The 26,609-nt window shown below is 41.4% G+C and overlaps 3 protein-coding genes across 7 annotated transcripts; 1 reads left to right on the top strand and 2 right to left on the bottom strand.

The window, feature by feature from the left end:
* Window positions 1-54: 54 nt before the first annotated feature.
* On the bottom strand, window positions 55-17,093 carry MLH3 (mutL homolog 3). 3 transcript variants are annotated; one of them, XM_033142619.1, is made up of 13 exons: window positions 17,046-17,093; window positions 12,283-15,569; window positions 11,540-11,638; window positions 10,775-10,845; window positions 9,521-9,625; window positions 9,251-9,323; window positions 8,102-8,173; window positions 7,220-7,328; window positions 5,768-5,927; window positions 3,832-3,855; window positions 2,591-2,669; window positions 1,515-1,666; window positions 55-703 (listed from the first exon to the last, which is right to left on the bottom strand). In XM_033142619.1, exons 2-13 carry the CDS (start codon window positions 15,503-15,505, stop codon window positions 623-625), a joined length of 4,248 nt encoding a protein of 1,415 aa, XP_032998510.1. In that variant the 5' UTR covers window positions 15,506-15,569; window positions 17,046-17,093; the 3' UTR covers window positions 55-622. The 3 variants fall into 3 exon arrangements, with proteins under 3 accessions (XP_032998510.1, XP_032998502.1, XP_032998518.1); XM_033142611.1 differs by lacking the exon at window positions 17,046-17,093 and having other exon boundaries at window positions 12,283-16,323; XM_033142627.1 differs by lacking the exons at window positions 11,540-11,638; window positions 17,046-17,093 and having other exon boundaries at window positions 12,283-16,323.
* A 1,489-nt stretch (window positions 17,094-18,582) lies between these two features.
* On the bottom strand, window positions 18,583-20,603 carry ACYP1 (acylphosphatase 1). 3 transcript variants are annotated; one of them, XM_033142596.1, is made up of 3 exons: window positions 20,543-20,603; window positions 19,960-20,055; window positions 18,583-19,023 (listed from the first exon to the last, which is right to left on the bottom strand). In XM_033142596.1, exons 1-3 carry the CDS (start codon window positions 20,543-20,545, stop codon window positions 18,808-18,810), a joined length of 315 nt encoding a protein of 104 aa, XP_032998487.1. In that variant the 5' UTR covers window positions 20,546-20,603; the 3' UTR covers window positions 18,583-18,807. The 3 variants fall into 3 exon arrangements, with proteins under 3 accessions (XP_032998487.1, XP_032998493.1, XP_032998480.1); XM_033142602.1 differs by lacking the exon at window positions 20,543-20,603 and adding an exon at window positions 20,391-20,491; XM_033142589.1 differs by lacking the exon at window positions 20,543-20,603 and having other exon boundaries at window positions 19,960-20,202.
* Window positions 20,604-20,673: 70 nt separating this feature from the next.
* Window positions 20,674-26,207, top strand: ZC2HC1C (zinc finger C2HC-type containing 1C). The gene is made up of 4 exons (XM_033142583.1): window positions 20,674-20,902; window positions 21,400-21,495; window positions 23,406-24,693; window positions 25,673-26,207. Exons 3-4 carry the CDS (start codon window positions 23,425-23,427, stop codon window positions 25,976-25,978), a joined length of 1,575 nt encoding a protein of 524 aa, XP_032998474.1. The 5' UTR covers window positions 20,674-20,902; window positions 21,400-21,495; window positions 23,406-23,424; the 3' UTR covers window positions 25,979-26,207.
* Window positions 26,208-26,609: the final 402 nt, after the last annotated feature.

The following is a 26,609-nucleotide window of genomic DNA, read 5'->3' as shown; positions in this document are numbered from 1 at the left end:
ATTTATTGAATTATCATTATTTATTGAATTAATACACTGTCCTATACCCGGAGATCTCAGGGCAGTTCAATGAATAGGAAGCATTTCATTTTGGTAGTAATTCAGTTTGAAGCTCTAGCTTGCACCAGTTGGGTAATGCAAATCAGCATTTAAAAGTAACTTGAAATACTAAGTGACAAAAATACTAGGGTAAGCAGTATAATAATTTGGTTGAAGCAACAGTTCTGATCAAATGTTGAACCCGTGTGGGACCATAAAGGTATGATCATAAAGCAATGAGGCATGGGTGTGAGTCTATCATTATTTTACTATTATTATTTTTAAAAACAACCTTTCAAAAGCACTTGATTATACAGTGCTAGTGCAATGCAAGTCACTCCACATTTTTCAGGAGCACAGTTGTGAAAATTCTGCCTCATATATTTTAAGTATTATACAATCCTGGTCCTTGCTGAATGAATTCAGGACGCTAAAGTTCCTTCTCTTCTTGTGCTTTCAGAGTTTATCCCAGTCCCACAGTAATTTGTGTTCCATAACAGGAACATCTAGAAGCATTTGCCTCAAGCACTGCCTGTTGAGTGGCATCAGCATTCAATGAAATTTTAAGATCTGGTCAGCACTTTCAGGTACAACAGTCCTTCTCTTTCCCAAAGAGTTGCCAGCACTTCATCATTTTCTTTAGTTTAGCCAGATTAGGTTTCGGCTGAAGTGGGGAAAAAGAACATTAATTACTTAGTCACACATACTCAAAGAAAATAATCCAATAATATTGCTTATAAAATTCTGTAGAAATTGGTATTCAAATGGAGAGTATCCTCAGAGTTTACTTTTTGCTTTTCTGCAAAATTAATTAAAACTTATTGTGATACAATCATCATGAACAGTGCCTGTTTCCACTTGCCTGAGAGTAAGCCCCACTGAACTCAATATGACTTACATCTGAGTAGACATTGTATTGGGTTGCACTGGAAAAGATCTGTAAGAAATGTATTAGATTCTTGCCTGGTCCTGTTCAGAAATCCCCATGGACATTCCCTATGGATGCTTAGTTCTGATTCCTCATGTGTTCTTTTACAGGTGTTATTCAAAAAGCAAAATCTTATTTTGAAAAGGTCTATACAGTAGTTCACATAGGACTTCAACTGAACTAATTCTCAAATGAGATGCTGGATAGTTTTTGTTGTTGTTGTTGTTGTTCAGTCATTCAGTCGTGTCCGACTCTTCGTGACCCCATGGACCAGAGCACGCCAGGCACGCCTATCCTTCACTGCCTCTCGCAGTTTGGCCAAATATGTAGTTTTTACATATTATTAAAACACTCTATCCAAATTTGAAGTAAACCACATTGGGAAGGTTCTACCCTAAAAGGCTGCATACAATACATACACGTACAGAAGAAGAAAACTGAAGTAGGGTGTTCTGCCCTGGCCAACTTGTTGGTTAGTATGAAATCTGTGTGGGATAGGCACGTTCAGTCACCATATCCTGTGCATTTTGTCAGCTAAATGTAATACCTCACTTTCCTGCTGCAAGTGATCTACATCAGCAAGAGGCAGCATCGAAGGTCTCCCATGAGCACATTGAAAAGGTAACTGACAACATGACAAAGCTTCCATAAGATGACAGCTCTCCTCCAAAGTCAAGCTGTGATTGAACTTAATAGCACCTGAAAAAGAAAGAAGAGTCTGGGTGGAGTAACTCTACAAGAAGGGCAGCTCCTTCCTAGCCATGAAGTTGTGTAAAAGAAGAGAGACACCCCCCCCCGACAAGTTCTATAACTATGTTAATATCTGTTTAGCACACAGCTTGCAACTCATACCTGTAGTAAAACCCTTTTTGCTTGTGAAGGTAAGAAACAATAGTTGTGAAAACGAAAGGTGGAGCCACAAGGCAGTTTTCTCTCTCCCCACATTTCTGCTTGTTTAAAGGTGGTTCTTTCAGGTTTTCAGAGCACAGTGCATCTGAATTTAAAGAACTTGCAAGCTTTTCAGTTACTTCATTTCAAAACACCTAGAGCTAAACTAAAAGCCTTGTAGCAGTAGGTACTGAATCCCCTCCTTCCTGTTTTGATCATTTTTGGTGTTTCCCCCCATCTTTCTGCACACTTAAGTAGCAGCCAGTCAGATGTTTCTTAGCCCTCATGAGCAAGGTCTACAGACAATGATAATTCTGTTAAGATGCTTCCACATGGCAGTTTATCGTGGACTTGGTGCTGCTCACGTATCCAAGTTTTTCACAGAATACACATGACATCATCCTCATCAAAATGCCATTTCATTCCCCACTCCCCCATTACTTTTTATGGGGAGTTCGCTTTGGATCTTACACGAAAATAGTAAATCGGGATTAAATGGGAAAACAACATGTGGTGGTGTTTTATGAGGATGATGTTTTTAGATGCTGCACAAAACTTGCATGAGCAGCACTGAGTTCATGGTAAACAGATAAGTGGAAGCACAATTTCAGTATGAAGCATTATAGATCCCTGCTGTTCTACTTTTAATGCAAATTACACCTGCCCTCTCTGAAAGTGTGGGGAAGGTTTCTGTAGAAGAATTAGGTGGCCCATGATAAACAATGCTTTCCTTACCATGGCAAGCCTGGGAAGCCAGCACCTTCAGAATTGTTAGAGGCAGTGTCCCTCGTGCCCCTCCTGTGGATTGCAGAAGCTGAAAAACAGCAGGACACTATTGGACACTAAAGACAACTAAGAATGAAAAGTCACAGCAACTAGAGATAGTGAGGTCCCAGGTGGTCCATATAAACTCCTTGCCATTCTCATGCCATGCTCTGCACCAGCAGTCAAATAAGGGCATATCCACACTTCCTATTGTCCTGCTGCTTTCACTGAGTGAAACCCTTCTTTAGCACTCAATCAGCGCAAACAGCAATTCAGCTTTCCCCCTGGATTCACATTTGCTCCAATTTAGCACTAAAGAGCAGTCTTTCCCTGGGAAAGGAGGGCAAGGGAAAAACTGCTCAGACACAGCACAAGTGGAGGTGTGGACGAGCTCTAAATTTGAAACAATTCACTGTTGCATCCAAGCATTGGGCCCGTTCCTCAGCAAGGAGGGGGGTAGTGCTCAGCAGAGAGCTTCCTTGAAGGATTTTGCTCACAGTCCCCTTCATAATCCTGGGGATGGTTTGGTCCAGAGTTACTAATTGTTTTCCTTCTCCAAGTAATTAACCTCATTCAAGTGAACAGTCCTTAGGCTATTACAGACTGTTAGTTCCTTTAACAAGGGAATATGAATTCTCCTCTGGTTATTTTAGAACCCTACACAATAAAAGAACAATTTATGTGGAGCACTGTATATTTTCCCTCCTTTCCCATGTAACAACAGCTTGTACCACAGATTCTCCAGTGAAAGGCCATTTGTGGTTTAAACATAAGTACATGGTTATTTATTTACTAAGGTATCTGCTCCCTTCTAGACACTGTTTTGTTACTGTGTTTATTCTGGGAGCTTCACTATTTCTGGGCTGTGTTGTTTTAGAATCTCAAAGAAGGGGGGGGTGAATTGCTGTCTACCAATGGCAAGAGTGAAGAATGTACATTTGCTTTGAAAAAGTTAGATGTCACGGGTCCAAGGACAACATGATGCGGCTGCTCTCTTGCTTCCAACTCCTCCCCAAGCATATAGTGAGGGCTGGGTTTTCTTATCCTCCTGTTCTGGCCACTGGTGGGAAGGAGTCTGCCCCAACCTCAGGATTCCAAAACATGCAGTTGGAAATTCAATATGCTTTCTGACTTTAGGAGGGTAATGTGCAAGTCATGTCTAATTCATACAGTTCTTCTTTATAAATTACACCCACCCACCCACACCATACCTCAATTTCCTCTCGAATGAACTCCTAAAAAATACAAAAGATACAGATCAGCCAAATGAGGTTATGTTCTTTTCACCCTCACAAATAAAATCTCTGTCCTTCAAAAAGGGATTATCAAAACCCTGGTAACAAAAAATAAAATAAAAATCAGAATACAAAGGATCTATACAAGCCCATTTCAGCACAGCAGATGTCTCAGAGGAAAGTATGTGGATGGAACTAAGAAGCCCACTATGTAGTAAACTTGCAGATACAGTGTTAAATTTATTGTGTTTTAATTAGTTATTATAAACTGCCCTGGAAAATTTGAATTGAAAGATGATACAGAAATGTTTCAAAATAAATTAATGGGTAGCAGCCAACAAAGTTTACTTGGAGTACACCCACTGGAATTAATGGACCTAACTTGGTCATGTTCATTAATTTCAATGGGTCTACTCTGACTAAAACTTGGTTGACTATCGGCCTTAATGGCTTTTCATGCATGAGTATGACTGCAGTTTTCCCAAACCTTGCCAATTACAATGGAAAATAGGCTAAGCAAATCCTAGGTATAAAATGCTCTGCAGGTTTAAGTATCATTTCTATATATTTGGATGTTAAATATCTTATGATTAGGCTGCTATCTATATGAAGCAGCTAATACACCTGCAGAGCAAATAACCTATCCACTTTAGGTAAGAATTATTAGCAAGCTGTTCCAGTCTGCCTGATCAAGACCTGTATGTAACACCGCCAAAGCTCAGGAAAAACTTAACAGATATAGTAAAAACAATACTGAAAGATCACGCTTTAATCTGATAGCATCTCTGAACAGAATTTTCCCCATACTTCTTCCAATGTTTTTATTCTCCTCACCATTCCAGATCCTCAGAGTCTATGCCTAATGTGCAACATAATCCACATGTGGAAACAGTTTTCAAATACAGATCTCCAAAGTGGGTGCATACAGGAGAAACATAACCAGACAACACATACCCAGCTTCTGCTGCACCCTTTCAGTTACCTACAGTCATTAAATGTGAATGTAATTCCCCAACTACATTAATTACATTATTTCCCTTAAAAGTGTGGCCTTGGTTGACATTCAGTGCATTTTGTATGAACTCTGGTTGTTACAGAATGCCAAAAACTGAATGTGCCCTTCTTCCACAGTAAGCAAGATGGTATGTGTGTGCCAACACACACACAAACTAACTTGGAGGAAAGGCAGCTGTTAATTCGCTTCTTTGTCAGAAAGAGTACCCACTCACAAGTCTCAATATGCCAAGTTGAGGAAAGCAAACCTATCTCTGTTAACAACATAAGACTTCCAATACAATTGTACGAAGTGCTGCATCCCTCTTTTTTTTAGCATTGGAAAGAGCTTTATAAAACTGCATTGACAACCTGTAATCCACAAAGCAATCCTGAGGTTGAAATGACTCAGAAATCATACATGCTAAATGAGGACATCCGGTTTCCGAAAAGTCATACAAGCTCTGAACTGATCTCTAGCCTGTTTCTTAAATTAAAAAGTCACAAATATGAGGCTGTAGTGGATGGCATGGTAGTGGTGCTCACCTGACCTCCCAACAGCTGAGTTGCAGCTGTTTGCCCAGAAGGTGAGGGAGAGGGGCAAGGTGGCACAAAGGATGGTGCAGTGCAGAGCCAATCTGGCACACCAACCAGTGCATCTGCACCACACCAACCTCTCCAGCTGGTAAGCAGCAGTGACTCCACTATCAGGAGGTCAGTCCCACCATGCTGTCGGTTACTGGTGCGGGGTGCTGCATAAGAGTTCTCCCACACTTCACGGTACCTTTCTGTTTTCAGACTCCTAGTTATGCAGGGCAGGGAACAAGAGTAATTGTAATGCAGACAGGACTTCCAAGCAACTTGCTGCCGATCGTTATTATAGAGCAGACATAGTAAATTATTCACATCCACATATCACCTGCACAATGCTCTTCGTCACTGTCTGCCTGCCACGGCGCAATTCATTGGCCTCTTTCTCCACAAAACACAGTGGCACTTTTCCAACAAAAATCTGAGAGCGATTGTTCTCTGGAAAGGATAATTCAAGGCCTAAGTCCTCCAGACTTTTTTGGCAGCACCTAGAAATTAAAATGTAAGCACAAGACTCTGAACTGGAAGATCAGCCTTGGATATTCCTTTCCACCCAGCGTGCAAACTCCCAAACTACAATTACTGCACTTTCTTAAAAAGAAGCACAGTATAATCAAGGATCACCACAATCATTTGCTGATATACTTTCTTTACAAAAAAAGTGAGAAATAATTCTATGGAGGAGCAGAGTTTCTATTATAGAGAACTACTCATTGTTCAGTTCAGGGAAAAAAAGTTTATGATTAGATTTAACAGCAAATGAACTTGTATTTGAACCTATTTTTTCAGACTGTAAATTTTATTGTGATTTATGGCAGTGTTTTTCAACCTTTTTTGGGCAAAGGCACACTTGTTTCATGAAAAAAATCACGAGGCACACCACCATTAGAAAATGTTAAAAAATTTAACTCTGTGCCTATATTGACTATATATAAAGTAATTCTCTTGAATTTTTCAATTTTTCCCACGGCACACCAGGCAACAGTGGTTGAAAAACACTGATTTATGGTCAAAACATACCCTCTTACACCACAACCAAATAAATGTTTATTCAGAAGTAAGTTGCTTATTTCCAGGTCAGTAGATATAGTACAGTTTCTTTAAAGTTTGAATGTTATTTATTTGTATAGCTGAAGACATTGCAAAAGATTAAAAATGTAAAACACAATCAAAGTAGAATGCATTACACAGTTAAAATAAATATTAAAACCAAACTTTCTGTCAGATAAGAGTTTTCTCCATTGAAGAATTTAGCTTATCATCCCCACAAACTTTTCTCCTTAAAATTGTCACTTTAAAGGCAAAACAAGCCACTTTTTCAGAAGTGTCGAGGGGCCTGTACCCTAATAAAGTTTAATCTAATACCCAATTGATCTCCAACTGGGAGATTTAAGTACTTGAACAATACTGCTCTTCAGTCCTTGGAGATTGAGCAAACAAATCTTTTTCACTTCCAACCAATGTAACTTGGAACTTCATAATCCGTCTACCACAGAAGAGGAACAACTCAGAGAAGGAGATACCCATTCAGCTTCAATATCACCTGTACGATACCAGCTACACTGATGGCCAGTGCGTGTCCAGGCCTAATTTAAGGTGCTGGTCTGTCTTATCCTTGTGAATCTGTGTTATTCTTGGTATTAGAAATAATTGATTTTTGATACTTGTAGTTTTTATTGTTATAAGCTGCTTTGGATGGGCTTTTAAACCAGAAAAAGTTGCATGTATTTTAAAACAGAAATAAAATGCATAGCCAATTAACAGTCTGGCTAATACCAACCATAAGAGTCTCCTCTGCTCCTCTGTAATCTCAATCTCCAATGGGGGGCAAACAGTGGAGGCCAGCAATTTCTTCTTGCCCAATTTTTCTGGTTGCTTCTCATAGGAATCTGATAACAACAAATGCACTGTTATCTATCTTATATATAAGAAATGTGCCCTAATGCCTCATCCTACAGCCCTATGTTTTAGAATGCAACATGCATGCAGTTTGAAGTAACATAGTATTTACTTCAGCAGTGGATGGGGGACCTATAATATTAAGAACAGAATATTCTCTATTTTCAACCACAAGCTTGTTCATGAGACATGAGCATACCCAGCCAGTGTCAACCATGGCTATCGGAATAGGTAACAATTATAATTTCCTTTAATGCACGACCCACCCCCACCCACCCCCCAAAAAACCCCAAGCAAGCTGTTACTAGTGACTCCATTTAAATCCTTTAGCAAATACTTTTTGCAGTCCCAAGGGCTTTTCACATTCTTAAGCAATTTTCGCTGCCAGGCTACAACCAGAAAAGTTTCTCTTGGACTCTTCCCTGTAGAAAATTCATAACTCTTGTTGACAAGGAGGTCAATGAACTGTTATAGGCACAATGGACTGCTGCTGTGTTTTACTGAGTTGCAGCCAGAATCTCCTGAGGCTTGAAAAATACACATCCCTTGTTGGACAGAGGAGATTATTCACAATCAGCTAAAAATATGGGATGGAAAGAAAAATCAAAAGAAGCCAGCGTTGGGGATGCTGGTTCTCACAATGAAACTGATCCCATATTTTCCTTCTCTACAATTAATTGACATACATCACAACAAATCTAATACAGATTTGTATCAGAAAAGGAAGAAAGCTGTTGTTGTTTTCTACCACCTGTAACTATACCTGTAATAAGTTGCTCTAGGCGGATACGCTCATGGGCTGCATGCTGATCCACCAGGACTAAGAGATTTCCACCTAGATCAAAAGTATAATCAAAAATTCAGCATATAAACTTGTGCTACAATTTTCTTTTGATCTCATCTCCTCCAATAGAATAAACACAAGTTTTCTGAGCATATGCTGGAAATGTTAAAAAGAAAAAAAGAAAGAGGGGATATTATCTTATATGTCATGCAGCAAAAAAGTATCGGGGAAGAAGATAAAATGCATAATAGTTTCTGTTATTGTTTAAGAGATTCTTTTAAATCCCATTTTTGAAAAACTGAAGTATGTCAAAGGGGAAACCCCCCCCCCCCACCAAGGAAGTAATTTCTTACATACAATCTGTGGCAATAATATTGTGTGCAAAGGATTGGAGATAACAAAAAATACTGAAAGTAAAAGAATAGCTTAAAAATGTTTAGACTGGGCATTAATGGAAACCTGTCATATTACTTTCAAGCACGAGAAAAAAGAAAATTGCAGTATTTTTACACATTACTTCCCCAGTCAAAGAGTGATCTTAAGAGGTTTTAAGGTGTTAATATTGTATAGTGTACTCCTGATGCAAGGTTAATTAGGTTCTCTTTTGATATGTTCTACAGATGAATTCAATAAAATTCTATTCTACACACTAATTTATGAATTAACAATAATTATTTGAATCTACATCATATCATTAAGATATTTTGCAGATTTGTCCTATTGACCAGGGGTTGGGAACCTCCAGCATGCAGACCAATCCTGGCCCATGAGGGGGATCCAATTTGGTCCACAAGACCATCTTCCCCAGGTCACCCCCACTGGGCCATCAGCTGACAACATTGGTGACATCAGCTGAGAGGCTGGATGATGGGGTTTAGTCTTGCATTGCCTGTGTGACCCATTCCCAGCAGGGAACAGGATCGTGCAGCCAAGGGAGCAGCATTTAATCTCTGCTCTTCAGGTGAGGAGCAGAGATTAAAGTCTTCTCAAAACCAACATGGCCCAGGATGCCACCTTAGAAATACCATTACTGACTCAATATGAAAATAGTTATGTCATTGTCCCGGGCATAGCCAAGTTCTACAAAAGCTGCAAAACCCTATTACTGAGAGGAAGTAGCATTCTTACCTGTGTCTTCATTCTCATCTGCCGTAGTATTTATTAAACAAGCAATAAATTTATTGTCCACTTGATTAAGAACCTGTAACACATTCAGTTGACTATTCATTAAAACTTACAAATAAAGCTATAATAACTGTATAATAATTCAACAAAAATATTTCACTAGTTCAACAATTTGTTGACATACATCAATAAAACAACAGCTATTAACTACTGCACTGTCTGTATCTTTCCAACTCAAAAGAAATGTTTTATGCAAATTGTTAGCATATTTACCTGCACTGAATCAATCATCTTCTTGGTGAACCTATATGGGTACAGGATGTTATGGATTTTCACAGCAAGATTATCAGCTTGCCCACTACTCACATTAAGAGCAACCTATAAAACATATATTCAAAATTAACTTACTAGGATGTTTGCTGGAACAACAAATATCAGAACTCAAAATCATATGAACAATTGTTTTTAAACAATGTTCTTCATAACAGAACTCAAAGTCCCATTCAAATAGTATTGGCGTGTTTCCCACACCATCTTGCAAACCTCTGTGGGACGCTAAATAAAGTTGTTACATCAGCAGTGTGCAGTCCTTCTGATCAAGATAAGTGGTTTTTTGCAGCAATCTTACCCAAAACCTTTAAATTGGTCCCACTGATATTTGAGAAGCGATGTGGTCACCCACTCTAGTATCAGCATTTTGTTGTATATGGAATGTGGAGGCAACGAGCTAGTAAAACTATCACCCACTATTGTTGTCACCTTACACAGATGCTTAATGTCTACATCAGTTTGAGATGATAATGATAATGATGGACGCTATCCCTTATTGGACTGAAGCTTGAAGCTGATGTTATTTTTTTAAAGGCAACAGTAGAAGGTTTGCTACTTTCACTTGACTATTGCCAAGTTAAAATATGAATATAACTTAATGGGCATAGTGTATATTTTCCATCAGTGACCAACTCCTTCTGTGTATTTACTTGAAAGCAGTTTCCTTGAAGCTCAGTTGGACTCAGTTTCAAATAAATATGTTTATTCTAAAGATAGCCATATCCCTCATGAGTAAAGAAACTTAATTTAAATGAGCAGTAAATGCAATGGATGATACTATAGCTTCCCTATCACATTATAGAATCCAGTTAGTCCTACAAGAATAATCACATTGCACTATTTACATTGCCAGAGATAACTGAAAACTGTGCTATAAACCATTTAGCTTATAACTAGGGCACAGTGCTTTATCCTCAAGTCATGATTGTTGTTTTGGTAATCTAAGCAGGGCCTATAAAAGCAATTTGGCTTCCAAATGAAACAGGATAAGCTTTTGGAAAAGTTTGAACAAAAATACCACTAATTTCCAAATTGCATGAAGGACTTGTAGACTCAATAAGCACAAGAGGCGTGAGTGGTAAGTTTTTGGACAGTTCCATAAATCTATACAACAATTATTATCTCAGTCCAAAAATCACAATGCAACATAAAACAGAAGCAAATCCCAATAATTAATGGTGACACAATTCCACTCACCTCTGGAAACTGAGCAAACACAGGATTGTCCCATTCAGAAAACAAGGACTGGAGAGATTCTCCTTGCGTATCTAGAAGAGAATATATGCAAAGCATTGAAACTATGGGAGTTGGTTCATATTTTTTTCATCTACAAGTTAAGATAATATCCAAGTAGAAAAAGCACACTGCCCAGTATGACATTTGAGATTTTATTTTATCACATCTGCACAAGATTAAAAAACCACTTCATTGCACTATTTATATAGAAAGATACAAAGCAAAGTTTGTATTCCCAAACCTCTGCTTAAGTAGTTCTGTCACCTTTAGGTGAGATTGTTAAAGAGTCTGGATCTTCCTCTAGTGTGTGTTTTAGTACAACAATCTGCCCTGCCTTGAAATGTTAAAGAGGGCTTGAAGTCAGCTGCTCATTCCTACTAGAGAAAACACATACCAGAACAATGATTCAACTTTCCTTGATTCATAAAGATCTCAAAAATTAAATATGGTGTCATTTCCAGATGAGAACTAGGACAATCAGAAGAAAGGGATTAATTTTCCTCTTCAAATCACTGTTGTTTACATAGAAGTTGGCACTGCATGCTATACACATTTCAATTGACTTTGACTCTTAAAAATGTTATTTCCAATTCCACACGTCAAGTGATTCATACAAGTCCCATTGTTAACAGACCTTGAATCACTCCAACTTCCTGTTGGGACAGCTGGCAGAATTCTTTGGTTTGTTATTATTTAACATAGTACTCTCTCTATGTCCTGGCCTACCTCTGAAATCTTGGCTTGCTAAACTCCTCTCTTGCCGAGGTCTTGGAAGGAAGGGCACAATAAGCTCACTTCTAAATGGGTGACATCTGCACTGAAACCCTAAACACCCAACAAAAGAATTACTTCTCTGGACATGCTTACAAGTGCTAGTCTACAAAAATGTTCACTTGCTGTTTTTATTATAAAAGGATCAATAGGTGATTAGCATAATGCAAAACAATAAAGAATCACATCAGTGCAACACTGTAATGATGGAGAAATAAAGATTTAGTCAACATTATATGAATTACGAAAGACACATCAGCAAGGAGACCTGCATATAAACTGTTCAGAAATAAGAGAATAGTAGTTTTCAGCAGGGAGTGGGGGGAGGAAGAAACTCCCAAGTGCTTAAAGGAAAATTCATTCCAGGCCCAACATGTTTCAGGGGCATGTTTTGAACAGTTCTCATCAAGTGCATAAAAACACTGGTGACAATTCTTGTTTAGAGAATGTATTCCCTTTCCCTTAAAGGACTGTTCCAAAAGGTGTTGAGACTGAAATAAATATTTCCCCCCAAACACCTGGACTTTCTTCCTCCCGCTCCCCGCACTGCCTACCCCGCTACAGGTGGTTACATGGTTTTGTGCTTATAGAATCACAGAACTGAAGGGGGTCATCTCGGCCAACCTCCTGCAATGCAGGAATCACAACTAAATAATCCCCGACAATAAAAAAAACCTAAAAACACGCTGTGAACTTACCACTCTCCATGACAACATTTACAGCCACTGTGCTTATATCTTTAGTACATACAGCCTGAGGTTCCTTGCTGGGAGCAGTATAGGTGCTCAGTCCAGTCAGTTTGTTGACATATACCATCCTACCCAACGAAGCATCAAACTGCTGAAACCATTCAGAATGATGCAACCGTGGCTCTTCCTCCACAGCTGCACTTGAGTCATCTGCAGCATCCTCCATACTGCCAATCAAGTTCACATTTTGCACTTCAGAGGCTTTCACAGCTTGCTTTATAAATCCATCCATAATGCCTGTATTTTCACAGGAGCCTTCAGAATCATTCTCTTTATTGGACAAAGCTAAACTTCTGTTTGGGGAAACTGCATATTCCCCATCAGTGTCAATGAAACAATGGTTGACAGTATCTTCCGCGTTCCCAGGTCTTGTGCTAGAGATTCCTACAGGATCATCCTGCTCATCAGAGGCTGAAGCAAAAGAAAAACTCTCTGTTCCTGTTTTTCTTGGGGAAATTTGAGGCATTTGGCAAGCACTCTTCAAAAGATTATTTTGAGATAGGTGGTCATGTCTGACTTCATCTTTTTGGCTTGAATGTGCTTGAGATTGTTCTGAAGACTGCCCTAAGGGTTCTGAAGTCAAAGTTTCTATAAGGCAGTCCTTCATTCTAGATACTTTAGAGGCAAGTGTTCCTGTGAAGTTAGTGTCAGAAAGAGGTTTATTTTTTATCTGAGAGTATTCTGTCAGTGTCAGAGGACTCTCCCTTATATTAACAACTTCTCCTTGTAATAGACTTTCTTCTATGGAGTGCTGAGATTTTTCTAAAGAAAAAAGGCAATTATGACCACTGTTATTAGACACAAAATGTTCCTTAGTTGGAGTTTTACAAGTAATAGAGTTCTGAAATTTTGTATTCTCATCAGTGGGATACCTGCCACAGGCTGGCCTTTTAACCTCACTCTTTTCCACATCAGTTGTTGGCGTACTCTTTAAGTTCCCATAATGTCTTCTGAATCTATCTAATGACCCCAGCTTTGGATGCAAGCTTAGTTTTGTAAAGCCACAGGATCTAGGCCTAACTGAAGGCTCAATCATTTCCCTAGTCTGAGTTGCACTATCTAAATGACGAACAGGACCTGAAGGTGCCTTATCTTTGACATGTGGTGTTACAAAGTCAACACTACCATGTGGAGGAAAAGAAACTACCTCATTCTTTTGACCTGACATGTTCTTCTTCCTCATATATTTGTTTCCAATGGCAGCACTGGTTTTCCTCAAATTTTCTTCAGCACTTGGAGTTTTCTCTGAAAATTCTAGCTTTTTTTCAAATATATCCTTGGCACTTATTGGACCCAGTTGTGTCTGTCTGTCTAATGAATTGTTAATTTCTGTTGTTTTGTGAGGTGGCAGATTTTGCATCAGATGTGTTATAAGGCCTGTGGAACACAACTTAATTTTTTTCCTTTCCATTACCACTTCTCCATTGACATTTGCTCCTGTGGAAGGTTCCCTACCTGTCACTGGCTTATATTTTCCTATCAATCCGTGTTCAAGAAGAGATTCACCTTCAAACTCATTAACATCTTCCATAGCTTCAATATGTCTCAGAGTGACAGTGCTGGGGTTAATTTCCTGAAGGGCTCTGTCTTGTTGCCTATTTGCATAGTTATCATGTTTCTCAGTACAAAGTGAAGTAGAAGCATACTTGTCTATTTCTAAAGCAACTGTCCTGTCCTGTTCGCAAATTTCTTCTGAACACTTGGAATTAATTGGCTCAACAGGGAGATTATCAGAAATGTTTGATTCTTGGTGTAGGTTACCCAACTTTGGCAAGCTGGGAATTGTGCCATTTTTGTCAGGCAGAAGATTCACATTACTGCTACTCAGACCATGAACAGGTCCAGTGCTAGTCAAATCTGAGCCAGCATCTATTCCCTCCAAATTGTTAGTTGGTACTGTGTGGTCTGATGTCTTATTTTCATGAATTAATTTCCTTTTGACAGACTTTGACTGCAGATTAAACATTTCATAAGAATCCACAATATTATCAGAAGCTCTCTTGAAACTCTCCTGCAAGTCCTTCTCCTCAAGGAGAGATGGGTGTAAATCTACAGTTTTAACTAAACAAAAGTCATTGTTTTCATTAAATTCTTTAACGTCTTCACCACACAGCTCAATAAATAAATGTTCTCGCTTTAAAAAATATTTTACTCCTTCCTCAATGCAAGCTAGGAGAGCATTCCAGTTGTGAAACTCTATTAGAGTTTTTGCAGGTTCCAAACACACATCATACGCATCGTATGGACATTTCACATTGATAATAAAGACTCCATAGAGCTCTGGGCCAGAGCGCTGACGAGCAGGACTTGAAGTCGAAGACCCACTTTTTGTCTTACATATAATGCTTTGTTTTCTTAATAAAAAGTCAATAAGTTTATGCAATCTTGTTTTTAATACCAATCTATTATTCACATATAGAAACTGAATATTCTTATTGTAATGCCCTTCAGAACTGATAAAACCACTTATCTCGAATACTGCAGATTTATAATTTATTTCTCGTAATTTCTGGGATCTACCTAGGTCATAAATCTGAGAAAACCGAGATCGTGTATCTTTTGTCTTTGGTAACTGAAGCACCATTGAACAGGAAGCATCATTCCTTAAAGAAAATGAGATGGAGGGATGAATAAGTGCAAGAGCCTCTACTTTATGCCTCACTCTCTCAAATTCCAATCTGGAATCCATGCACTTTCTTCTCACAGGTAATTGGTGGAATAAATTGTACGCAGTCACTGTTGTTCCAGCACTTGGTCTATTCAATTCTGTTTCAGAGACTTCCAGTCCTTTTCCATTGTGAAACAGTTTCAGGAAGGTTTTTGCTACCTTATTTGTCTTGGATGATATTTCCAATATACTGGCCATGTTTGCTATGCTTGCCAAAGCTTCTCCACGGAAGCCATAAAACTTTAGATTTTCTAGGTCTTCCACTGAGTAGCATTTACTGGTAAAATACCGATTTCCCACTTTGTTGAGGTCATCTCTTCCCATCCCACTGCCATTATCCACCACCTGGGCTTTAAAAGTTTCCATATCCAATCGGACAGCCACACATGTTGCTTTAGCATCTATGCTGTTAAGGACAAGCTCCTCAACACACTGGCCTAGTGAATTGATGGCCACTCCAGACCGCAAGCTGGTTTGCACTTCTTCAGCCAAGCATTTGATCATCACACAAGTGGAAGGATGAAAACCTCAGGAGACTGGATATGTACTGCCACTTTCTTTGAATTCCCTATAAGAAAACAGAGTGAAAACAACCAAAAGCTTAATGGATATATTTAGCCAGACTCCTCATAAATTCCTTAACATTTCCCTAGTTTGTTTCCATGGTCATTCTTGTTGCCTTACAGCACAATCCTATATTTGCCTACTCATAAGTAAGCCTCATAGAGTCAAATGGTGCTTAGTCCCAGTTTGTAGCATTTGTTAACAAAATTCAGTTCTCATTTTAGAAAAGTTCAGCAATTGCAGAATAGTTCCATTTGTTTCTAAGTTGATTCAACACTTCTTTATGTTCTGTCCAAACCATACAAACATGCACATATACACAAAATCCAAAGTCATCAATGCCAAAGCTAAATTATGACAAATAACTGATATTTGGTGGATTCAAACATGTGGTTTCACAAGTTTAAAACAACACACATATACACACAGGATTGTGTCAACTTAATATGGGTGAAATTAAGCATAACTGCTGGACACTAATGCAGAGTGCCATAATTTAGCTGGCACATGGATGGTAATAAGCGAAGATACACAAACATTGTGCTTATTACAAATGTTCTAGATGGGGGCTTAATATTGTAAATGGGGCATTAGCAACATTTTTAACCTACTGGATTTTCCGCAGAAAGGGTAAATCTAGGAAAAAATTATGCTCAGGTATTTTCATGCGAATAACATTACATGGATGCTGCAAAAATAAATTAAAAAAGAGAACTGATTCCACAATAAACACTTATCTGGAAGCACCCAAAAACTGTCCATTCAGACTAGTTACACACTGAAAGAAGCTGGTGTGGTGTTGGCTTTGAGAGGATGCATAAAGTTAAAAAAATGAAAAAGGAAGCACCAGCTAGCCACCGCTCCCTTTGCTTCTTGGTTACGGCAATGCCAACTCCTATTGATTTGGAGAGCAGGTATGGAGTCATTGTTAAAATACTGGCTGAAGCACAAGTTCAAAACTACCCTGAGTTTTGACACTCACTTAGGAGTCCTCGGGCCAGTCTCCCACTCTCAGTCGAACACCCACCTCATGGGACTGCTGTTGTGCCGCGCCAACCAGGGTTTGAGAAATAGAATAAATGAGTACCTAGAAGGATTTGAATAAAGCAAATGCACTTTAAAAAATACAATTAAGACCCCTTATGAAGCGATTTCAGCTGATGAGGGGGAAAGGGGGATTATATACCCGCCTCTTTGCCTCGTCTAAAGCAAGACTTTGGGGTGACCAAAGCGGGAGAGAAAAGCCGGAGGCACAGAATTTATAAAGACAAAGTAGAAAGCGGTTGGGCTGCCCCGGGTAAACCACTGGCCGGACTGTGTCTCCTCCCTCCTTGCATCCCAGGCGTGGTCGCAACAGCCCCGCTTCTCTTCCTCGCTCCGCCTCCCGCAACCGGACAAGGCACGAATCCACATCCGTGGCAGCCAAGTCGACTTGCATCTCCCGCCCCCTCAGCTGGTGAAATTAACTGTCAGGCACCACCTGAAAACTCGAAGGGGGCAGCGCTGAGGATGGAGGCCTGTCGTTGCTGCTCAACAGCCACCGGCGAAACCATCGGGACACCGATTCCCAGCGTACAGAAACGCCTTGCAAGGCACCCTGGGTATTGTAGTCTTTTCGAAACTCTCATTCGCCAGCCCCGCTGGTAGGATCCTTTGTGTTTGCTGCAGATAGTCTGTGTTGGACGTCTCTGGGGTGCTCCTAATGAAGGAAGGGCCGATAAGTCAGCCCTGCTGCAAAAGCGGGTGGAATAAGTAGCAGCAAAAGAAATCTCTGTAGGCAAGGGAGCGAAGGAACTCTGAGTTTGAATAGAAAATTTGTTTCTAGCACTGCGCACAATTGCATTCTTTCCATCCGATGAACTGGGCTCTAATCCATGAAAGCTGATAACATAATAAAATTTATTAGCCTTTAAAGTGCAAGGATAGTGTTTTAGCTGAACAGACTAATACAGCTGCCTCTGTGAAAATTATTCAGAGGCCAAGGCAAATCAGGGGATGAATGTTGGGTTTGAAACACACAGGTTGGAGCCTTCTTTTTGTGCTCTTTAAATTCATCAGATCTGAGCATTAGCTATATAGCCTTCTCAATGCAGTACAGACTGCATATGCATGAAGTGTTTGTAAACCAGTTTTATGTGGATAGGCTTCACTGTTAAGAATGTAAGAGCCTTGCTGGATCAGGCCACAGGCCCATCTGGTCAAGTACAGTAACCTGTTCTCACAGTGGCCAAGCAAATACCAATGGGAGGCCTACAAGTGAGAAGTGAATGCAACAGCACTCTTCCCACTTGTGATTCCCAGCAACAGGCATTCAGAGACATATAACCTCCAATAGTGGAGGTAGAACAGAGACATCATGACTAGCAAGTAGCCTTTGATTATCCTTTCCTCCAGGGCTCATTCCACCTGTTTTGCCAATAGCCCAGCTCCATCATGCACCTCCTACCCCTGAACCATGCAAGGTTGTCATTATAAAAACTGTTTTAAAAACTAGTGCCCGAGTTTGATGTGTTTTCCTCTCTTTCCTCCTTGTCCCTTGTCCCTTTTCCCTTATGTGTTGTGGTTTTTTTTAGATTGTAAGCAGAGGCAAATTTTGGGCACTGCAATTGATTCCACCACACTGGAGGGTGCTGCAGGGCTTTGCAACTATAACATAGTGAATTGAGCAGAACCAAAGGTGAGAGGCTGAGGGGGTGCCAGATTTTGGCGTTGCACAGGGTGCCACTGACATTTTAAAGATCAAAGTCTGCCATTGTTGTAAGCCTGTGGACAGGGACTGTCTTGTTCTAATTGATTGTATGTAAAGCCACTCTGAGAGCCTTGTTAATTTAAGAGCAGGGTACAAATGCTCTAAACTTTTCAGAGACTTCAGTTTGTTAGTTTTGATGTTTTGAATCATTTCATAAAGTTTTTCATATTTTGTTTCTGGTCATCGTGTTGCTTTTGATATTGCTGACTAAACTTTTGTTGGCATCCGTCTGTCTCACCTCCAGGGGGTGATGTTAAACAAACAAACAAACAAACCTAAGCATACACTTTATTAACAACTCTTAACACATCAAGTTCTTAGAACATTCAGTGTAACCAATGTAATCACAATGTAAATAAATTATTTACATATATAGTTAAAAGTAAATAAATATGCACATAAACAATTAATATAAAAACTAGAGGGAGCACTTTCTTCCCAATAAGCTTATTGTTCTTACTATAAATATAGTGCTTTCCCCCCTGGGGCACTATTATTTGATAATACAAAAGTCACTATGCTCTAAACGAGCAATCTTCTTCTCATTGCGGAATTCAGCTCTGTCAATGCGGGACTTGGGGCTACCTGTCTTCTGAAGCCATTCTTGAAGTTGTCGCACCTTGACAGTAGGACCTTGGATTTGGCCTTGCACAGTGCCATAGTCAGTATTCTGCACCCAGCCAACAACACCCAACTTCTTTCCTTCAGTCTAAAAATATATATAAAAATGCAATTTATATGCCAGAAAAAAAGAAACAATAATATGCTGCCTTGTAGGGACATATTTGGGAGAAGAAAAGGCTAAAGAGTAAACATTATACAAATCCAGAGTGGAGTCCCTAAGACAGTTGGATGGCGCCTCATACACTCCTTCCGGCAGCTCCTGCAGCCATGTTGGTGCAAAACATATTGCTCTGTTTTCCTTTATTTTGTCTAGGCAGCCCAGGACCTTCATACACACTGCCCAGGCTTGTGCCCCAGGGAGGTCACTTCAGTGCTGCTAACACAGCAAAAACAACAAAGGAGGCAGCAGTTATGCGTTATGGTCTCTGCTGCCACAGCAGGCACTGTAATTCTTCAGCAGTTTGGCTTCACCTCTGGAGCAGCATTCCATTGTCAACACACACAAACACACACACAAACACACACACACACACACACACACACACACACACAGTGTAATTAGTTACATTGAATAGAAAGGAAACTACAGAATATATTTGCATAGCAACCAATACCAAAGAAGAAAGAAATAGCCACTGTTTACAATCCAGGCCTTTTGGAAATACAAATTGAGCTCATGGGGATCAGCGTGGTTTACTCTTAAATAAATGGACTGGAGATAGGACTGTAGCATAAGGCTGTATACACACAGCCAGCTTAAAACACAGCTAGGGACAGATACCGGTACAGTTGTGGCCAAGTAGTGTATGTATCTCAAAGAGGCAGTAGGAACGCACTGGATGCGGGAGTGTATACACAACTTAAGTTGCTCAGCTGCCCAAGCAAAGCTTCTAAAGCGCTCATAATGCTCACGCTTTCCCCCCAAATCCCTGTGTGGGCGCGCTGGGGAGGCGACAGGAAAAGTCACACAACATCTTCCCTTTGCCTACCCCAGGGAAACCTCAGACAAGAGCACACCCACCTGTGTGTTTTTGCGGAAAAACACCCCTTGGACTTTCCCGAACACTTCGTAGTCCACTGAAATGAGGCCGTCTCCCTCTGCCATGGCCGCTGGCGCCTGGACCAAAAGCAGAAACGCGGTTAGGAAGAAAAGGAGACGCCGAGGGTAAGGGTCCCATATTGCCCACCCCTGCAAATGCTGGAAGAAGAAGACGGTAATCTCCGCAGCCTCCAACGAAGGAGCCATGGTTGTGGTGGCGTGGCGGCGCCTACTTGGCCCAGCGACTCTCCCAGGGAGAGAGGACCGCCTCCCACTCCGCGCCAGCCCTGCGTCCTGCCCCATATTAGGGAGGAGAGGGCAGAGGGCGAAGGGACGCGGCGGGGTCAGGGCAGCCCCAATAGGCGCCGCCCGTCATTTGCATCCCCTTGGATACAGAAGAGGGAAGGAGAGACCTGCCGACTCAGGAGCTTCTCGGCGGGTTACATCTGACAACGCGAAGCTCCCGCCAGGCTCTACCGCCAAGGAGCGGAGCCAGTCTCCAAGCTCCCAGTCAGGAGCCAGGGGCACCTGGGCAGCACCAACCGCCAGTAACGGCTTGCCTTACCATGGAGCTGCCCTCGGCCCAGGTGACTAGAAGGGCCTCAGAACATGGAGCGGAAGTGGAGACGGTCAAGGAACGAGAGTCAAGGAACGAGACCCGACGCCTCTTTCTCTAACCTTCCCCTTCCCCTCCCCCCGCCTCACCGCCCCTGTTCATGCTGGAACGGCAAATAAGCTCGAACCATAGAGAGGGGGCGACCATTTCCCTTAAAAATAAATAAAAATAAGTCAACGCACAGAGATAGGTCTCTATACACTTTAAAGATGCAGACAGGAAGCGGCGAGGACAGAGCCGGATGTAGCACGCGGGGGCTCGTTGCTAAGCAACGGCGGTAAACAGCTACCCTGAGGATCGGATGCTGCGGTAAGAAAAGGCAGGTGGGAACAGGCTTGGCTTGTGGGGATGGGGACGAGTGTCTGGAGCAGCCAGACATGCTCTGCGAGCGCGGGGGTCCAAGTTACCCTGTAGACTGAACAGGTGGGTGTGGGCTCTTGGCTTCATCCCATTTCTCGGTGGAAGATGTTTGCTTGGTTCCTGTTGCCTCGTGTAGAATTGACCAGGCAGTCGCTTGGGGCGAGCGGTAACAGGACGCTGTGTTGAAATCTTTTAATTCTGCGCCTAACTGGCAGGCTTGTTGAAGAATAAGGGGGGGGGGGCGGGACCCTGTGGCCAGACACAAATTGTTAGTCTCCAACACCTGTCAGCCCTAGCCAGTATAGGCAAGGGGATAGTCAGGAATGATGGAGGCTGGAGTTTAACATCTGGAGGGCCGCTGGTTCCCCACCCTTGACTTGAGGATGCAACCTCTATTAGTTTCCCATAGGAATAGCTACCATGATTTAAAAGCATTATTTTGGCAGGTATCTTGCATCAGCTCTCTGAAATTGAGGCCCATCTCTTGCCAACATCTGATGAAGCTTCTACTGTAGTCTAAACAACTGTTCAGTTACCTTAAGGTTAGTGTACCTGTAATGAGCTATCAAACACCTGTCAGGCCACCTTCCCATTATTAGGAATTTTGCTGATTCTGTTTAGGGTCAGTAGCTTCACTGAAAACACTGCCTTAGGTGTACACTATGTTACTGTCTTGTATTATATGAGAACTGTCATAGTGAATGAGAGCAATAGTATATCTAGTTACAGGTGGGTAGCCATGTTGTTCTGCCATAGTCGAAACAAAATAGAAAATTCTTTTCAGTAGCACCTTAGAGACCAACTGTGTTTGTTCTTGGTATGAGCTTTCGTGTGCATGCACACTTCTTCAGATACCTAGTATATCTAGTTAGATATCCTGTATTCTAGATGCCATGTGTACAGTATAGTATCAGCTGGATGCTATGTATAGAACTTTATCCATTATATTTTGTCTGCTGTCTTTTGTAGTCAGAACCTTTCCCAAACTTAGGTTGGTGCACCAGTTGAAGAGATAGCTTTATCACAGTTGTGCAATACCCTTTTATAATCTAGGGTTGACTGGTGTGATACCGGTACATTGCATGTGAGGTACTTATGAATACTGGCAATTGCAGTTGGTTCAGCATACTTTCTGATCGTTTTGAACATATTTCAAGTGTATTTAAAAACTTCACTGGCTGCTCATCAATTTCTGAGTGCTGGTGCTTATCTTTAAATGGCTTGATACCCAGGTACCTGAAGGAAAACTTGCTACCATGTCAGCTTTCCTGTGCTTATCATCTTTGGAGGCTCTCTTCTAGGTACCCCCACCATTTGAAGTAGGGAAGATGGAGAACAGAAAGGGGCTTCTTGGTTGTACCACCTTGTTTATGAAATTCCCTCTCCAGAGAATTTTGTCAGACACCATTATTACTATGTTAGAATAATAATAATAATAATAATAATAATAATAATAATAATAATTTATTTGTACCCCTCCCATCTGGCTGGGCTTCCCCAGCCACTCTGGGCGGCTCCCAAACGAATGTTAAAACAATACAGCGTTAGATATTAAAAACGTCCCTAAACAGGGCTACCTTCAGATGTCTCTTAAAAATAGGATAGCTGCTTATTTCTTTGACATCTGATGGAAGCGTGTTCCACAGGGTGGGCGCCACTACCGAAAAGGCCCTCTGTCTGGTTCCCTGTAACCTCACCTTTCGCAATGAGGGAACCGCCAGAAGGCTTCGGCGCTGGATCTCAGTGTCCGGGCTGAACGATGGGGGTGGAGATGCTCCTACAGGTTAGCAGTAGGTAAAGGCTACATACAAATAGCTTATTTGTTAAAAGCTTATTAAATAATTGGGTAGCAGAAGCAATATTAGAGAAGTGTTGTGGATCAAAGCTGTAGACAGAAGACCAGGTGTGAACAGGTTTCCTTGCACTAACCTTGAATCAGGGGTGGGATAGTGGATTGCATCAAGTTATGAATCTCCCCACTGCCACCATTTATTAAAGTCTTTGTAAAAGGCTTTCTGTGCAGATATAATGGTTTGATCCCTCCCTCTGCCAGTCCATTTTAAGAAAGGAAAGGAAAGGACTGGAAAACTTGATCACTGTTGACTTCTTGTCCCTTTTTCTACCCCATTCCCCCTTCCTTAGGCCCTGATGTCAACACAGAAATTTCTAATGGCATAGGGTCCCCAAGTTTGCCTGGTGCACTTACATTTGCACGGATTTAAGGATTCTGGATATTGTGCTGATACAATGTCAGGCCCTCATGCAATATTCTGTCATCCTCCCCATATGCCAGTGCTGTTTCCATCTCTAAAAAGCAAGGGCCCCCTGTATATATCTGTAAAGGCCCCCTAGAGCTGATGTGTACTTGCTTCCCCCTATCATAGTGGGGGAAAGGGATTCTAGCATGAGGGCCCCAATCATAGTATGTATGTAACTTGTTGCATTCCCCCAGGCTTTACTGGAAATGCTGAATGGCTCATTTGCAGCTGGCTGTGTGTTCACATATGGATCCAATGGCGGCCAATTCCAGCCTTCCTGCAACAAGCCAGGAAAGATGCCACCCTGAGGCTCTTAAAGAGCAGGTCCAGCTAGAACACTTGAGGAGTAATATCCAGCAGCAATTCCTGTGCAACAAAGATAAGAAGCTGGCAGATCTTCATATCCAAAAAGGGCGGAGCTCTTCTTGTTCTCAGCCTGCAGAAACTAGTCAACTGATCTTGGAGAAGGCAGGTTTCTATTCTGCTGGCCCACGCAATTGGTACTTTAAGGGCCAGGCAAACAGTCTGCCCTCCCACTGGAGAACCAAACGGAGAGAAGGTGTGGACAGGTCATACCCTCTAAAACCAGTCTTTCCCCATACAGCTGGGAATGTTCACCTGCCCAGTTCTTGGCAAGTTGGGAGCCCACCAGCTAGAAAGACTCCTCCTATTAGTCCTAGCTCAGAGAAAAAAGGAAGGTCACATGCAGTCAAGACTCATCATGTTAGAGTGCCTTCTCCTTTTTCTGTAGAGCAATCCAAGAGAGCAGCTTCTCATTCACGTAGGGCAGAGTCGGGCTACATTCAAAAACTGGAGGCTGCTGGGCGGAGCTTAGAGGAGGAGATCCAACGAAAGGAGGCTCTGCTCAGGGAGAAGCTGAGGAGAACGGAAGAAGAGCTTCGAAGAATCCAGTGGGAGAGGCAGCAGGCAGAAGCAGAAGGAAGACGGCAGCGGGGAGGACTAAGTATGCCTGAGAGGAAAGCAGCAGGTATTACTCAAGGCCATGTTTCCAGGTCTATAGCGCAAACGCGTGACTGTCAAAAGGTACATATTCCAGACAGCCCTGCTGTCTCAGTGGGGACTGCCCTGCCTCCCCAGGCACTCCACATGGAAAAGCTAAAAAAGCAAAGATTGGTGGCTAGCAACAGTAAAATTCGAGAGAATGTATCCCAGATTTCAGCCACTTCTAGCCCAGAACTGGCTTCCATGCGTGACCAGGCTCCTTCTGCAGCAGCCTCGTTGGGACAGGCTGACTGTGTGGCAGCAGAACCCTCATATACAGAGGCTCCAAGCAGTGTAGAGGATTGGGGAGAGTGCAATTTCTGTGGGCGAAAGCTTTATTGCTCCAGGTTGGAGAAGCACATAAGCATCTGCAGGAAGAATCATGGCTCCAAGAGAAAAGTGTTTGATTCAAGCAAGGCTAGAGCAAAAGGCACCGAATTAGAGACCTATTATCTATTGAAGGGTTCAGACACCTCTCAGGTAATACATTTACTTACTTGTTATGCATACCCTGCTCTTCCTTTGGGTATATTTGGAACTTTTAGACAGTCACTGATCAGCCTGGGTTCTTTTTAGCTTTAATGATGTATCAGCATCATTTGCCATCATTCTCTGGTTTCCACTTTGGTCTGGAATGACGTTCATTCTTTATCTCTTGGAGTTCCTTTCAAAGCATGTGGAATTCCTAATAAATATTGACAATCCTTAATATACCTCTAATTTCCATTCATTTACTTCAATTCAGCCATAGGTAGGGTGACTGCTAGAAATTATACCAGACGAGCACAATAAGTAAGCTGAAGTCCTGGTAAATGTTTAGTTAAATACACCAAGATTTAGCAGGGAAAATGCTATTTTACCTTCTTTCATCATACAAAAACGAGGTGTTGAGGATGTGAAAACAAATCTTCAAAATTATCAAATTATTTTTATGTAACAAGTCAAGTCACTCATAACTAACCTGCAAATGTCACAGCTGCATGGTAAGATTAAGATCAGGCTTAGAACGATCCTCTGAAATTAATAATGAAGAAAGTACTCATATTTGAAAGTATGGAACAGTCCGGTAGCATTAAATTCCTTCTATTTTAGAGGGTCTGTTCAATTTCACCATCGGATTTCATCTGCATTCCAGTTGCAATGTTCAGATGATCTGAGCAGTGGCAATGATTTTGGTAGAAAACCCAGTGATATCATTCTGCAGTGGACCTGTGAGTTAGTGATATTACTTTTTAAAAGCAGCACGTGTTCTGTCCACCTAGCAGAACTTTGGTCTTCACATACGCTATGTAGTTCCACTTGCCTTATAGGGACCAAGAACTTGTTACATTAGAAATGTCCTGCTATCTGGTATATGATAACTAAACTGTGTCCAGAACAAAAACAGTGGCAGGAAATATCAGAGTGTGAGCTAACAGATTGTACTAATAGTTTCTCCCTTTCCCCCTTCTCACTACAGAAAAAGAATTCCAGACAAAATTTTGAGGCTTCCAAGCAAAACAGTGAGATATCTAAGCAAAGCAACTGGAGACAGAAGCATGAATCGTTTATCAAGACATTGCGTAGGGCTCGTGAGCTGCAACGAGTAATCTCCAAAGGAGGGAAGGCCTCAGACCTCCCCCCAGCCCCTGCTATGGAGAACCCAGACTACAAGTTATGCCCTTATTGCACCCGTCAGTTTGCACCTAAGGTGGCTGAGAGACACATTCCCAAGTGCAAGAACATTAAGAATAGACCCCCACCACCACAGCAAAAGAAACGCTGATAGTGGGCCGAAGTGAGATCTGCAACTGGCATCATCACATTGAGGCTCCCTGCCATTTCCTTGTTTGATAGCACAGAGTAGCAGACAGCATTCCCAGTGCTGCAGCTTCATTTTATATAAAAAATACAAAGGTGTGAAATCAGTGAGAAGCCCACAAACCATGAACAGATTATTAAACCCCATGTATTGCATATTAAGGTCCAGTGCTTCGTAAAGTAGTTAGACCTAAGGTAGTGCTCTCACATCTGTGTTGCTGCTGTTGGCTGGTCCTCATTCCCTCCCCCGTGCAGTTCTTCACAGAATCCATGCACATTTGTCAGGAACATTAGGATTTCTGTCTGCCTCCTAGGACATGGGATTATGTACTAGAAAGATACTACTGAAAATTATCAGAAGGAACTCCTTACCTGTCTTGAGGTAATCTCCGCAACTTTGTGAGGCGTCTACTAAGTGGACTAGTATTCTTGGTTCACATGTCCAAACAAGAACCGAGAATTCTTAGCTCCCATAACAGAAATGAAGGTCTTAAACTACTCAGATGCTCAGCATTACGCAAAACTCAAACTATAGAACTGTATTACTAATATAACTGCTGGGAAGGGGCGATACCTACTTGGATATATTGCATGCT

The sequence above is a fragment of the Lacerta agilis genome, chromosome 1 (assembly GCF_009819535.1).
Source record: "Lacerta agilis isolate rLacAgi1 chromosome 1, rLacAgi1.pri, whole genome shotgun sequence".
In the NCBI taxonomy this organism is placed as follows: Eukaryota; Metazoa; Chordata; class Lepidosauria; order Squamata; family Lacertidae; genus Lacerta; species Lacerta agilis.
This window is presented reverse-complemented; position numbering and strand designations above follow the sequence as displayed.

Coding starts and splice junctions, on each gene's coding strand:
- ZC2HC1C (XM_033142583.1), top strand. CDS start 23,425: ATGGCTCATTTGCAGCTGGCTGTGTGTTCACATATGGATCCAATGGCG. Junction 24,694..25,672: donor AGGGTTCAGACACCTCTCAG/GTAATACATTTA, acceptor TTCTCACTACAG/AAAAAGAATTCCAGACAAAA.
- ACYP1 (XM_033142589.1), bottom strand. CDS start 20,184: ATGGCTCCTTCGTTGGAGGCTGCGGAGATTACCGTCTTCTTCTTCCAG. Junction 19,024..19,959: donor TTTTCCGCAAAAACACACAG/GTGGGTGTGCTC, acceptor ATATATTTTTAG/ACTGAAGGAAAGAAGTTGGG.
- MLH3 (XM_033142619.1), bottom strand. CDS start 15,505: ATGATCAAATGCTTGGCTGAAGAAGTGCAAACCAGCTTGCGGTCTGGA. Junction 2,670..3,831: donor TCATTCGAGAGGAAATTGAG/GTATGGTGTGGG, acceptor GCTGTTTTTCAG/CTTCTGCAATCCACAGGAGG. Junction 704..1,514: donor ACTTGCAGCAGGAAAGTGAG/GTATTACATTTA, acceptor TCCCCACTTCAG/CCGAAACCTAATCTGGCTAA.